At 45.6% G+C, this 14,984-nt stretch overlaps 1 protein-coding gene and 1 non-coding gene across 2 annotated transcripts; both read left to right on the top strand.

The window, feature by feature from the left end:
* Window positions 1-3,253: 3,253 nt before the first annotated feature.
* Window positions 3,254-3,325, top strand: trnak-uuu (transfer RNA lysine (anticodon UUU)). The gene has a single exon. It is a non-coding gene; the product is annotated as a tRNA-Lys (tRNA).
* A 3,411-nt stretch (window positions 3,326-6,736) lies between these two features.
* LOC137302156 (zona pellucida sperm-binding protein 3-like) lies at window positions 6,737-7,941 on the top strand. Its single transcript, XM_067971822.1, has 6 exons — window positions 6,737-6,909; window positions 6,995-7,121; window positions 7,202-7,281; window positions 7,364-7,485; window positions 7,558-7,692; window positions 7,780-7,941. The coding sequence occupies exons 1-6, from the start codon at window positions 6,806-6,808 to the stop codon at window positions 7,896-7,898; spliced, it is 687 nt and encodes a 228-aa protein (XP_067827923.1). The 5' UTR covers window positions 6,737-6,805; the 3' UTR covers window positions 7,899-7,941.
* Window positions 7,942-14,984: the final 7,043 nt, after the last annotated feature.

Genomic DNA, 14,984 nt, shown 5'->3' with positions numbered 1-14,984 from the left:
GAACCAGAACCGGTTTTAAATTATTACTGACAAATCAGGGTCAAAGGCAAAGGATACAGTCTGCTTATCTACAGGGCTGAGTCCCCGCCCGCTTCACTGTCTGTCTGTCTGTCTCCCGGTTTATCCGTCTGATTGAGTCTCTGCTTTATTCTCTGCATCTTTGTTTGCTGTCTGCAGGCCTCCCGACCCGACTGACTGACTAACTACCGGACCGTGTGTCGGAATGAATGACTGGGACTGAGTGTCTGCCTATTTATGGACCTGAATGGCCACATTTCTCAGTTCCTGCCTTCGCTCTGTGTCACGGGCCTGTCGCTGTCTCTCAGGATGACAACACACCCACACCCTTCACACACCGCCTTTGACGACTGAACGCAGGTTTGCTCAGTCTGTCCCCGCAGCTCCTTCGGGAGTTTAATGATTTTGGAATGAAGACTTTTTCCTGTGTGACTTGTGAAGTTTAGTTCAGTGAAATGTTTGTGAAAGGGAAGGATTGAGAGCTTTTGGTGTGGGACAGGAGTGATGTTGTTTAATGGAGAAGTCACACAATTGAATTAACATGAGCAGCAGTTTCCAGAGTGTGGCGGTTATCGCGTTTTCCTCACACGCGAAAGGTTCCCAGGTGGGAATATTATTTGGGAATTTGCTCTTGTGAAAAGTGGGAGATAATTGGCTTTTCCTGTTGAATTTAACAACGGCTGTACCACATTCCTGGTGTCATAAACACTGAACATTTTAACCAGACTCTTAAAATACAGTCTTTAAAATGAGAACGGATGAAAGTTCATTAAATGCAAAACACAATAACTTCCCCACGTGTCACTGTCACTCGGTAACCATGTTAGTATTTCCGTCAGTCAGTCTGCAGAAAGTTATCGCTTCATTAATGGTGATTACAACAATTATTCAACTTTCATAGAGTTTCATGTGTTCATTTATTAAAGTTCATAATTGTTTTGTGAAAAATATTTTCCTGACCAGGAATCGAACCCACACCGCGGCGGTGAGAGCCCTGAATCCAAACCACCAGATGCCGCGCAGTGGGTCGAGTCACGGATCGGCACAGTTGATACAAAGAACAAATGAAAAAGTAGAAACAGAAAATGTTGCGAACTCTCAGCAGGTCAGACAGCGTCTGTGGAGAGAGAAACAGAGGGAATGTTTCAGGTCGGTGACCTTTCATCAGAACTCGCTCCACAGATGCTGCCTGACCGGCTGAGTGTATCCAGCATTTTCTGTTTATAGTTCAGATTTCCAGCATCCGCAGCACTTTACTTTTGAAATTAAAAAGTAGCCCAAGTTGATGAAAGTTGCACCAGTGAAAATCCTGGGTGGAGATTTAGAGGATGCGACAGTGGGAAGGGCTGGACTGCGATTCGAACAGTCCCCCAAGCAAATTTCGGGGAAGTCATCGAAATTTAAAAGGGGACTTGGAACGGGAATAGAACGACAGGCTCACGTGACAGGGCATTGGTATTCGGAATGTACAAAATGCAGTCCCCACTGCTCTGATGACCTGAATCAGACAAATAGTAATTCACAACACAGGACAAATCCATTTGATTTGAGTTTTGGAAACCCATTCACGACAGCAGCTGTCTCCCATCAGTTTACTTTTCCAAACTAAAGGGTGTGAAGCTTGCACGAGTGATGATCTGTGCTGTATTATTTCTGAGCAGCAGACTCACTTTGCCCCATCAATGCCTATTTGTTGGAAGGCGCAGTCCCCATTGGTCGAGGGGATCGGTTTCTCGAGCTGTGATTCACCATCCTCTGTTTCAGGAATATTCCGGTTTGCTGAAAATGAGATGAGATGAAACGAGCAGGTCCAACGAGCCGGTCTGCAACACTACACGGCATCTACAAAGTTGTCTCTTGCACTTACAGTGAAGCGGAGGGCAGTTTTCACCCTTAAACCAGCAAGTTAGGTGGCGCAGTAAATAGTGTAGATGGGAGCAGGAAGTAGTGAAGGGACATTGATGATTAAATGAGAGGGTAAAACTGTGGGAGATGGAGTTCAATGTGGGGAATTGTGATACAATCCACTTAGAACATTAAAAAGATAAATCAGAGTATTTTCTAAATGACGAGAAACTAGGAACTATGGAGGAGCAGAGAGGTTCAGGGGTCCATCTCCAGAAATCACTAAAAACTAGTGGACAGGTACAAAAAATAATTAATGGAATGTGAGCCTTCATCTCAAGGGGCTGGAATACAAAGGGTGGAAGTTATGATACAGATGCATAAAGCTCTGGTTAGACCACATCTGGAGAAATGCGTTCAGTTCTGGGCACCGTACCCCAGGAGGGACATATTGGCCTTGACTGGGTGTGGAACAGATTCACCAGAATGATACCGGGGCTAAAAGGGTTAAATTATGAGGACAGGTCTTGTCGACGAGACTTTTATTCCCTTGAGTATAGGAGGTTAAGGGGTGATCTAATTGAGATGTTTCAGAAGATAGGGGCGAGGGGAGTGTAAGAAGATGGTTTGTAGTGGAGAAGAGAAGCCGGGGGTTATCTTTACATTCCAGGATGATCCTGGAATAGTGAGCAGTTTTGTCAGAGGAGAGCAGGACCCGATAGTGCTTTATGTGGTCCAGCCAGATCTGGTGATGAATGGTTAACCAGTTGTCCACCATAAATGTTCAAGTCTGCGTCCCTTCGGCTCACAGGAGTGGAAATGAGGGCAGTACCAAGAGGATCGACCAGGGTGAGAGAAGAGGAATGGTTTTAATGGGGAGAAGGGCATCAAAGATGGAGGTGAGGGTCTGATCGAGCAGATGGGTAGCTGCAGAAATGTTGTGGTGAATGGAGGGCCAAAGGCTGGACAGTTAGGAATTTGAAAGTGCTGTTGTAAGTGACCTGGGGGAGAGTTTTTTCCAGGGATGAACACAGAAGGAAGTGGGTTAGTCCCACTCCCCTGCTCTTTCCCCATATCTCTCCAAATTTTTTCATGTCAACTATTCACTCAATTCCCTTTTGAAAGTTACGATTGAACCCACTTCCACCGCCCTTTCAGGCAGTGCGTTCCCGATCATAAAAACTCGCTGCGTAAAAAAATCTCTCCTCATTCCCCCGCCCGTGGCTTTTTTGCCCATTGATCTTAAATCTGTGTCCTCTGGTTATTAACCCTTCCATCACTGGAAACAGTTTCTCCTTATTTGCTGTATCAAAACCTGTCATAATCGTGAACCTCCATTAAACCTTCTTGGTGTAGTCTCAGTGCCCTTCCTGCTGATCATCCCTTCAGTTCCCAGGTGGTCTAGCGGTTAGGATTCCTGGCTTTTACCCAGGCGGCCCGGGTTCGACTCCCGGTGTGGGCATAATAGATTTTTAGTCCCAGCCTCGCAATTTGCCTGCAGTCCGGGCTGTGGCTGCTGCTTCCTCCCTCGCTTCTGTGTCAGACCCACAATCACACTGAGAAATGAGGCAGACCACAGCTCTTAATGGGACAGTGCACTAAAAGCAACAATGTCCAAGACAGGTCACTCAGCAGCTCATGGCCAAGTGTTTGACTACAATCCTTTTATCATTCACTGTAAAACACGAGTCTCAGTGAAACACTCACAGAATATTCTGGAAAAACTCAGCGAGTCAGGCCGAATCTGTGGAGAGAACAGACCAATTAACTGAGAGTCTCAGTGAGACAAGGGTTCTAAAAACCTTCACTCACCTGACGAAGGAGGTAAGCTCCGAAAGCTTGTGATTTTCAAATAAAACTGTTGGACTATAACCTGGTGTTGTAAGATTCCTTACATCTGTGCAGTTTAGATCTCGCCTCAGACTTCAGATAAAAGGTTGGTTTCCTGGACACTCTGCTGGTGTCTCTCTGCATCTCTGTACCCAGTTACACCGCTCTCTACCTCCCTCTGCTGGTGTCTCGCTGTCTCTCTTTACTTAGTTACACCGCTCTCTACCTCCCTCTGCTGGTGTCTCTCTGTATCTCTGTAAACAATTTTACAACACCAAGTTATCGTCCAGCAATTTTATTTTAAATTCACAAGCTTTCGGAGGCTACCTCCTTCCTCAGGTTTCCACATCGTTCACCTGAGGAAGGAGGTAGCCTCCGAAAGCTTGTGAATTTAAAATAAAATTGCTGGACTATAACTTGGTGTTGTAAAATTGTTTACAATTGTCAACCCCAGTCCATCACCGGCATCTCCACATCATGTATCTCTGTACTCAGTTACACCGCTCTCTACCTCCCTCTGCTGGTGTCTCTCTGTATCTCTGTACTCAGTTACACCGCTCTCTACCTCCCTCTGCTGGTGTCTCTCTGTATCTCTGTATCTCTGTATTTCCACATCGTTCACCTGAGGAAGGAGGTAGCCTCCGAAAGCTTGTGAATTTAAAATAAAATTGCTGGACTATAACTTGGTGTTGTAAAATTGTTTACAATTGTATCTCTGTACTCAGTTACACCGCTCTCTACCTCCCTCTGCTGGTGTCTCTCTCTATCACTCAATCCGCTCTGTTTTTTTCTTCTTTTTTTCTTCTTGTTTTTTTTTCTTTTTTTTTCCCTTTTTTTTACCGCAAGTTAAGGCAACAGGTGAATATCCACGAGAAGGCACGGAAAAGATAAGAGAAAAAGGTTTTTTTTTTCTTTTTTTTTTCTTTTTTGTTTTTTTTGTTTTCTTCCAAATTAGGCCCCCCTTTTATAAGAAGGGGGGGTGTGGGTGTGCTTACAAACTAAAAACGCAAAGAAACCAAAACCAATTTTTCAAATTAAAACTTTATTCGCCTTGTCCAGGATGCACTCCAGCCCCTGCGGTGCCCACCGGTCGCGGAAAGCCTCAAGCGTACTGGCAGACACCGCGTGCTCCATCTCCAGGGCCACCCGGGCGCGGAGCATTCCACGGAAGAGAGGCAGACAGGCCGAGCGACCGCCCCCGTGGACCGCAAGCATCCTGGACCTGTGGATATCCAGGATGCACTCCAGTTTCGTCTAGTTTTCTCTTTTATCCTGGGACAATTGGAGTCAGGTGACTGCAGGTTTTGTATAAAAGGTGCTGGTTGGTGGGTAAAGTGATAGTTGAGTTGTTTGGTATCATGGGGGATTTTGTAGTGAGAGGTTTGTTCTCGGTGCTGGTGTTTGTTGCTCTGATATTTGGCAACAGTTTAGAGGCCAGAGATTTCCATGGAGAAGAGTAAAGCCCACCCCTGTGCCCCAGAGAGTCCCTCCCTCTGTGCCTCCCTTTGGTTCCCATTTCAGTGTGTCTGAGGGGAGAAGTCTGTCTCCACTGCAGACTGTGATGGTGCAGTGTGGAGAGCAGAACCTGCTGGTGAGGGTAGACATGGATTTATTTAGAACCAGGCACCTGATTAAAGCTGCTGACCTGACCCTGGGGACAGCAGGTTGTCGGCCAACTGGGATCTACTCTCAGAACCACACTGTCCTCTTTGACTATGGGCTCCATGAATGTGGCAGCAGATTGCAGGTAATGTGATTCCTCAACTCTTGCTCCAATTTCACTGTGTGGATTACTGCCCACTCTGAACTCATTAACATCGGGTGAAACTCCAGCCACTGAGGAGATCCCTGAATGGAATCTGTGTATAAATTCTTGCCCACTGTTAAATATCACCCTGTGTGAAACTACTTCTTTATGTTGCCATGTCTATCTTAGCTTTACTTTTAAAGAACTTCAACTTGTCACTGAGGGACTGCATCTTTCTTAAATGGGTCATTACTACTCTCTAACTCAGATTCAATTCTATTGACCTTGAACCTTCACCGACATTTCTCCAAACCACTCTGTTCTTTTGTGCCTCAATTGATTTATCTTTTCCGTTCCTTCCTGTGGATATTCAGGCCTGCTGCCTCAACTTGTGGTCAATGAATGTTCAGTGTGGAAGTTCCTGTTGAGACTTCTCTTGAAAGATGAAACAAGTGGAATAATAATTGGGATACAATGTATTAAAGGGGAACTCCACTTTTGGTTATTATACCTGCCAATCCCCTTGATTCCATGGACACAGATGAGGTTTAAAAGTGATGTTGTGTTTTGTGCTCCATATCAGGGGTAACTTGAAGCCCCTTAAGGTGAAAGCTCTATTCTATTTGGGAAAGAATGCTCATCAAATCTGGCAGTGCCAATCATTTCAGGGGTTTCTGACTGCAGGCCTGAAGTCCCCTGTAATAGAAGGTGGACTGAGCAGAGTAACAGAGGCTGCTCCAGGCAACTTCCACCAATGGTGGAGCTGCTTCAATCATGTCATTAAGGAGCAGCTGAAACCCCTCAAACTGCTGCTGAACAGGGCAGGAAAATGACCAGAAAAAGATTTTGTCCAATGAAACCAGCTCTTCATTCCTTAACCTGATGTCTTTCAGATGGCTGGAGATTTCCTGGTCTACACCACCCACCTGAACCACACCCCAAATGCTCGTGGATCTGTCATTGTGAGAACTAATGGAGCAGTCATTCCCATTGAGTGCCACTATTTTAGGTAAGAATCTTTACTCTGTGGCAAATAAGGTCTTCAGCAGGTGCAGTTCTTTGACGTTGTCCTGAAATTACACTCCTGTCCTTCCAGGAAGGGCAATGTGAGCAGTGACCCTATCAAGCCCACCTGGATCCCATTCAGCTCGACCAAGTCTGGAGAAGGGCTTCTGTCATTCTCACTGCGTCTTATGAACGGTATGTGATGGGTGGATGGGGAGTGCTTTTCTGTTGTCTCCCACTGGGAGTTACACCCACTGTCTCCAACCCTTGTCCTCTTGTACTTCAGATGACTGGCTTTCAGAGCGCACCTCGACTGTCTACTACCTGGGTGACCTCATTCACATTGAGGCCTCTGTTTCAATGACCAACCACATGCCCTTGAAGCTCTACATTGACAGCTGTGCAGCTGCATTGAGCCCAGACAAGGATTCCACCCCAAGATACAACATCATTGACTACCATGGGTAAGGAGCTCTGTGTTCTCCAGCTGGTTATGTCTCAATCGGTTCACTTAATTCACTTTTTTCCCTTTTTTAAATCTTTCTTCAGTTGCCTCCTGGACAGCAAAGCTGAGGACTCCTTTTCGACCTTTGTGTTGCCAAGAGGTGAACGTGAGCTGGACAAACTCCAGTTTGACCTGGATGCGTTCCGCTTCTTTGGAGATGACCGGTCCTTGGTAAGAGGAAGCCAAACATTGGGTTCCCCATGTTGGGAGGAGGTCACTAAATAACAACTTGTATTGAATGTGTCCCTCAGATTTTCATCACCTGTCACCTGAAAGTTGCTGCAGTGGATCGGAGAGATTCCATGAACAAAGCTTGTACTTTCCAGATTATGTAAGTTCCCTCTCTCTCTCAGGGATGTGTTGTATTAAAGGATGATGGACAACCTGGTTGATAAATGGATTCTCTGGTTTAGCTGGACCCCATTGGAAGAATCGACCAATGACGTTTGTGCCTGTTGTCATCTGGGCAAGTGCAGTGCCACGAGGGAATTCCTCGTTGATTCCAGAGGAAGGAGGGATCTTGTATTTGGACCTGGTAGGACATTGATCCTCTTGATTGTTGGAGGTCACCCTTTACCCTCTCTAACTGGAATGTTTGATATTGCAGGGAGTGATGCTGAATTGAAGTGGGAGGGTGAGGCCTCACTTGGACCCCTGGTCATTCTGGATCCTGATGTGACAGACCTGGCAACTGAGCCCCTTAATGAGGTTGAGCAAAGGATGCAGGAGAGGTCTCCGGGTGGTGAGTTGGCCGACTGCTAGTTTCCATTTTCCCTCCGTATTTCCTTCACTCACTGACCATTGGTTTTTTTTGTTCCTTTTTTTTAAGGTGTGGCGTCTGAGGTGGTCCTGATTTTGGCCCTGACAGTGACCGCTGTCTCTCTGATCTCTGCTTCTTTGATTGCCTTGTTCCTGCACAGGAAACACAAGCAAACCCAGTTCAACTAGTTATCAAATGACTAATAAAGCAGTGACTACTTGTATCTTCTCATGGCTGGTTGCTCATTTTTCATTATCTGGCTCCAATCAGCATGCAATGGGTGCTTAATACTGTTAGTAACACTGCACTCCTCCACAGTTCCTCCTGTTAGTGAAATGGGTTTTAATGGGTCCATATAAGTAGTGGCGGAATGGCTGGTAATAGTGTATCCAGTCCAGAGATGGCTGCAGCAATGGGTGAAGGCTTGCCAGGCCCTCATTGTACAAGTCAATGAACTTTGAAGGGACAGTGGGACTGGCCTGAGGTACTGGTGCCAGCTGGTTGATGGCCCAATCATTCCCTTGGTGCTCTGTGGCCATTGATCAGTTGAATCCCCACACAGGCTCCAAACTCCAGTTAAACTTTCCTGTTTGGAGCTAATTGTCCAAACACCAATAGGATTGAAAGTCAGTGGACTTGGAACTCTCTTCCAAGATTGAAGATCTCTGCCGCTGGTGCAAAGATTCTTCTTTAGTGGGGCTGGGACTCCAGGTAGATTTCAAACGCCCAGTGTAAAGGTTAATGTACACGGGCCAATGATGTGCCCAGTGGGTACAGGCACAGAGTGCGAGGGACAGCGAGCCCAGCGGTTGTGATTTAACTCTGTTGGATTTGAATTTCACCTGTCTTTTGAGAAGACTGAAGTTTCTTTATGTTCAGCTTCTCCTCACGACAGGCCCTCGGGATTGTACTGTAAGTCGTTAGTCCTATTTTCAGATTACATTATTGTTCATTCACTGTATTTGAGGGGTGGTCATAGGAACAGGAGTAGGTCATTTAGCCCCTCGAGCCTGGTCCACCATTCAATGAGATCATGGTTGATCTGTGACATAACTCCATATACCTGCCTTCGTCATATCCCTTACCTTCTTTGCATAACAACAAAATTTTAAGCTGAGATAATAGATTTAACAATTGAGCTAGCATCAACTGCCCTTTGTGGAAGAGTGTTCCTAACTTCTCCCACTCTTTGCGTGGAGAAGTGTCTCTTAACTTCACTCCTGAAAGTCCTGATTCTAATTTTTAGTTTATGTTCCCTGGTCGCTAAACTGGCTGTGTTTTTATAACTTTACAGTGAATTGGGTCCAATCCATGTCTGGGACACCCTTGCCTTGTGAAATACTGAAATTTGTTCATAAAAATATTCAGATTAATAAGAGACTGTTTAACTTTACTGAGCTGGGTTTTACTTTTTGGTAAATCAGACATTCAGGGGGTCTATTAAACAGGATGGGAGCTGTTAGCAGTAAACACCCTCGCTTCAGACAACATTCTTTGGCAGGTGGAAACCATTCCTCCATTTAAATCAAATCATGGTAATATTTTACTTGAGCTATCATCACTGAAGTTTAGTGTTTAAACATAGCAGGAGATCCAGGCTCGTTCTGTTAAAGTAGAATAACAATAAGTTAGTGGGAACTTTTAACAATAGCAATTCATTTCTGCTCACTGTACACACTGAAGGTGATTTTTCTTCCAGTGGAAACTGCAGTCAGACGGCCCCTCCTCACTTTCACTGAGCTTCCTCACACCATTGATAAATCGTGTTCGGAAACTTTAAACCCAATAGATGACAATACATTCAAGTGTAGTGTAGGTCCATCCTACCCTCTTCTGACTGTTGTCTGATTTACATATAAACATTTCAGGGAGACTTTACAAAGTGCATATACTGGCCAGGTCACCAGGAGAACTACTTTGGGATATTTTTATAATGTTGCAAAAAAATACCATGTAGAAATGCTTCAAGAATTCATTTTCAATGAAGCTTTGGATCTTACAGGACAGAAACAGGTGACTTTCCTCTCTCCCCTCATCCAATTTAATGTTCCTCTGTTCCAAGGTCCTTATACTACTCTCATTTAAAATAATTCATGGAGTCTGTCTGAACAACACTTTCAGGCAGAACTCTACATTGTTTCTTCCCTCTCTGTTAAGATTTTTTTGGAACCATAAACAAGTATCTTTTGCCATGTCACATTTGACCCTAGAAGTTATAGAATCATAGAAATTTACAGCACAGAAGGAGGCTATTCGGCCATTGTGTCTGTGCCAGCTGAAAAAGAGCTCTCCAGCCTGATCGCACTCTTGGTCTTGGTCCGCAGCCTTGTCGGTGACGGCACTTCAAGTGCACATCGAAGTACTTTTTAAAAAGCGATGTGGGTTTCTGCCTCTCCCACCCTTTTGAGCCAGTGAGGTCCATACTCACACCACCCTCTGGGTGAAAAAATTTATCCACAGATCCCCTCCAATCCTTCTACCAATTACTTGAAATATATGCCCCCTGGTTATTGGCCCCTCTGCTAAGGGAAATAGGACCTTAATATCCTTTTTCTAATTTGTTTATGGGATGTGGGCGTCGCTGGCAATGGCAGAATTTATTAACCATCCCTAATTGTCCTTGAGAAGGTGGTGGTGAGCTGCCTTCTTGAAGTGATGCAGTCTGTGTGGCTCCCAATAATTTTTTTCGGTCAATTAAATCCCCCCTCAGCCTCCTCTTCCAATGAAAACAACTCCAGCCGATCCAATCCTTCCTCACAGCTAAAATTCTCCAGTCCTGGACCATCCTTGTAAATCTCCTCTGGACCCTCTCTGGTGCAATCCCATCTTTCCTGTAATGTGGTGACCTGAACTGGACACGGGTTAAATTTATTAGTCCGCCTGTTCCCACAGGTCCCAGTCGAGTTTCTTCATTCCTTTCCTTGGTTCAATCCGTCATTCACCGATTGGGTTTATGACCGGTCACCACCTCCTGTGATTTCCCCAATTGGCTGCCCCTCTTCTCAGAGATTCTCTCGCTCCACAGACCACCTGCACTCTGTCGGTTCCACCAATCCGGGAAGCTTCACCTGTGATTGGATGAACTCGGTGACCCGGGCCCGTCATGGCGGCCGAATCTCCCACAATGCAGAGCGGCAGAGAAAAGGCCCCATCTGTGAGACAGGCCGCGCTGCACTCTGGGAGAATGTTTGCACATGCGCACATCACCCGCCGGATCAGCGGCCGCTTCCTGTTGTGTCGCGAGACAAACTTTCCGTTTTTTCGGTTGAGAACGAGCGGTTTTTATTGTGACGGAAACTGACGTCACTTTTCCTTTGAATCGCGCGGTTTGATTTAAATAAACGGCGCACATGCGCAGTGTGGCGCGTCCCTCTTAAAGGGCCCTGGACCGGCCGAGAGTCCCCGAGCCCGGGGACAGGACCGAGAGACGGGCAATGGGATTAGAGCGGAGGGCGGCCCCGGGGAGGGGGAACTTGCATTTCTCCAGCGCCTGTCACATCCTCAGGACGACCCAAAGCCTCGCAGCCAATGGGGGGCTTTAGAAATGAGGTCACTGTTGTCATGTGGGCAGCCATTTTGTGCACAGCAAGATCCCACAAACAGCAATGTGATAAATGACCAGATAATCTGTTTCTAGGTGTTGGTTGAGGATTAAATATTGGCCAAGACACCGGGGAGAACTCCCCTGCTCTTCTTCGAATAGTGTCGTGGGATCTTTTACATCCACCTGAGGGGCCGGACTGGTTTAACGGCTCGTGCAACAGACGGCCCCTCCGACAGTGTAGCACTCCCTCAGTACTGCACTGGAGTGTGAGCCGAGATTTTGTGCTCAGGTCTCTGGAGGGGAGCTTTAATCCACAATCTTTATGATTCTAGAGGTGAGAGAGTGCTACAAATGAGCCAAGGCCGACACCGAGTACTTCAGAAGGGTCGTTGATTCTTCCTTCCCTTAACACGATGTGACTTTCTTCCACAGGAGAATTCGTGCCTGAACTTCCAGGAGTTTTGAGGAAAACCGCGCCGGATTTGAAACAATCTGCTGGAAAATACTTGAGGCTGACTGGAAATCTCTTTGGATGTTCACACGGCTGGGAGGCACCAAGACAATTCGATGAGACTGTGAAGGATGTCAAGTGAAATCAGGGACATGGCAAGCAACGGTGTGAAGGTAACTGGGGGATCCCCGGGGTAATGTCCAGTCTGTTCAGGTGGGCTGTTTAAAAGGAAATGGAACAGTGCGGGGAGAAAGTTGTCTGGGGACCGGAAACAGAGGGTCCGGGTTAATGGGAGTTGCTGAGATTGGAGAAGGGTTGGAAGTGGTTTCCCCAGGGGTCAGTGCTGGGCCCACTTTTATTCTCCGTATTTATGGACCATTTAGAATTACATAGAATTTACAGCACGGAAACAGGCCATTCGGCTCAACTGGTCTGTGCTGGTGTTTATGCTCCACACGAGCCTCCTCACACCTCTCTTCATCTGTCCCTATCTGTATATCCTTCTATTCCTTTCTCCCTCATGTACTTATCTAGCTTCCCCTTAAAAGCATCTATGCTATTTGCCTCAATTACTCCATGTGTTAGCAAGTTCCACATTCTAACCACTCTCTGGGTAAATAAGTTCCTCCTGAATTCCTTACTGGATTTATTAGTGACTATCTTCCATTCATGGCCCATAGTTCTGGTCTCCCCAACAAGTGGAAACACATCTATGTCGACCCTATCAAACTCCCTCATAATTTTGAAGATCTCTATTAGGTCACCCCTCAGCCTTCTCTTTTCTGGAGAAAAGGGCCCCAGCTTGTTCAGTCTATCCTGATAGTTATAACCTCTCAGTTCTGGTATCATCCTTGTCAATTTTTTTTGCACCTTCTCCAGTGGCTCTACATCCTTTTTGTAACATGGAGACCAGAACTGTGCACAGTGCTCAGTGTGGTCTAACCAAGGTGCTGGACAAGTTTAACATAACTTCCCTGCTTTTCAATTCTATTCCTCTGGAAATGAATCCCAGTGCTTTGTTTGCTTTTTTATGGCCTTATGAACCTGAGTCACTACATTTAATGATTTGTGTATCTACCCCTAGACCCCACTTTGCTCCTCTATCCCATTAAGACTCTTATTATCCAGGAAGTATGTGGCCTCCTTATTCTTCCTACTAAATTTGTACCACCTCACACTTATCTATATTGAAATTCATTTGCCAATTACACGCCCATTCTGCAAGTTTATTAATGTCTTCCTGTATTTTATCGCAGTCCTCTTCACTATTAACTATATCCCTCAATTTGGTGTCTGCAAATTTTGAAATTGTTCTTCCGATTCCCAAGTCCAAACCGTTGATGCAAATGGTGAACAACAGTGTTCCCAGCACCGATCCCTGTGGAACACCACTTCCCACCTTTTGTCAGTCTGAGTGACTCTCATTAACCCCTGCTCTCTGTTTTCTGTTTTGTTACCAGCTTGCTATCCATTCTGCTACCTGTCCCCTGACTCCACAAGCTCTGACCTTGGTCATGAACCTACAATGCGGTACCTTATCGAAGGCCTTTCAAGATCTTTCAAGATTTTCTTCTTCAGATATTGATTCACTTCCCTTTTAAATTCTGCTTCCCTCATTGTTTCTGGTCAGACATTCCATTGTCCTAACAACCCTCTGCATCAAAAAGAAAGAAAACCAACCTCTCTTAATTTGATGCCCTCCAGTTACCGACTCACGAACTGGGATGTGGGCGTCACTGGCAAGGCCAGCATCTATTACCCTTCCCAGTTGCCCTTGAGAAGGTGGTGGTGTGCCACCTATCTTGAACAATTGAGTGGCTTGCTGGGCCATTTCAGAGGGCAATTAAGAATCAACCACATTGCTGTGGGTCTGGAGTCACATATAGGCCAGACCGGGTAAGGACGGCAGGTTTCCTTCCCGAAAGGACATCAGTGAACCAGATGGGTTTTTACGACAATCCGGTAGTTTCATGGCCACCATTACTGATACTATTTTTTTTTTTAAATTCCAGATTTTATTTAATTAATTGAATTTAAATTTCCCAGCTGCCGTGGATTTGATCTCATGTCTCCGGAATATCAGTCCAAGCCTCTAGGATTACTAGTCCAGTAACATAACCACTGTGCTCCCGTACCCGTACCAGTGGAAATAGTTTTCCCTCATTTACTTTATCAAAACCCACTCATAATTTTGATCCCCACTCTCTGATCTTATTTAAACTTCTCTGCTCTCATGAAAAGTTATGTGAAGACTCTCATCCTTGGGATCATCTTAGTGAATCTCTTCTGCCCCTCTCCATGGCCGCAACATTCTTACTAAAGTAATGCACCAAAAACTGGACACAATATTCTGACTGTGACCGAACCAATGATTTGTCCAGGTGTAGCATTAACTCTTTCCTTTTATAATCTATGCCCCTATTTATAAATCCTAGGATCCCATGGGGGTATTTGTAAAACAGCTTTATCAACTTGTCCTCCCACTTTTAAAGATTTGTGTATCTGAATCCCTAAATCTCTCTGCTCCTCTACTCCTTTTACAGTTTTACAGTATAGTGTCTATTTCCTCTCCTTATTCTTCTCACCTCACATCTCTCCCCATTAAATTCCATCTGACATCTACCTGCCCAATCTGCTCACCTGTCTGCCTCCTCCTGAAGTTATCGATAATCCTCTTCATGGTTAATCTCACTCCTTATCTTTGTGGCAGCTGCAAATTTTGATATTGTGCCCCCTACACCCAGGTCCAGATCATTTCTATCCACAGATATTGAGAAAAGCAATGGTGCCAACACTGACCCCGGGGATCACCACTGTTTAAATCCTTCCAGTGCAAGAAACATCTGTTAACCACAACTCTCAGTTTTCTGTCCTTTTATCCATGCAATCTCTCATTTCTCTCCAACTTCTCACATTTCTATCCCTTAGTTCTCATGCACAAAGAGGCTCTCTTCCCCTTTCTCTCTTACACACAGACTGTTTCTCTTTCCTGTCTCCAATATTCTCTCTTGCCCGTTCTCACAAACCCTCTTTCCCTCTCTCTCTCCCTCCCACCCCACCTCTCAGACTCTCCTTCATCCAGATGCAGACTCTCCGAGACACACTCTCAGACTCTCCGAGACTCATTCCCTCTCTCACACAGACTCTCTGTGACTCACTCCCTCTCTCACACAGACTCTCTGTGACTCACTCCCTCTCTCACACAGACTCTCTGTGACTCACTCCCTCTCTCACACAGACTCTCTGTGACTCACTCCCTCTCTCACACAGACTCTCTGT

The sequence above is a fragment of the Heptranchias perlo genome, chromosome 35 (genome assembly GCF_035084215.1).
Source record: "Heptranchias perlo isolate sHepPer1 chromosome 35, sHepPer1.hap1, whole genome shotgun sequence".
In the NCBI taxonomy this organism is placed as follows: Eukaryota; Metazoa; Chordata; class Chondrichthyes; order Hexanchiformes; family Hexanchidae; genus Heptranchias; species Heptranchias perlo.
The sequence above is the reverse complement of the archived record's forward strand: the minus strand, read 5'-3'. Positions and strand labels throughout refer to the sequence as shown.

Excerpts from the sequence above, each read along its gene's own strand:
- LOC137302156 (XM_067971822.1), top strand. The coding sequence starts at position 6,806 with ATGACCAACCACATGCCCTTGAAGCTCTACATTGACAGCTGTGCAGCT. Across the intron at positions 6,910-6,994 it reads AACATCATTGACTACCATGG|TTGCCTCCTGGACAGCAAAG; the intron begins GTAAGGAGCTCT and ends ATCTTTCTTCAG. Across the intron at positions 7,693-7,779 it reads GCAGGAGAGGTCTCCGGGTG|GTGTGGCGTCTGAGGTGGTC; the intron begins GTGAGTTGGCCG and ends CTTTTTTTTAAG.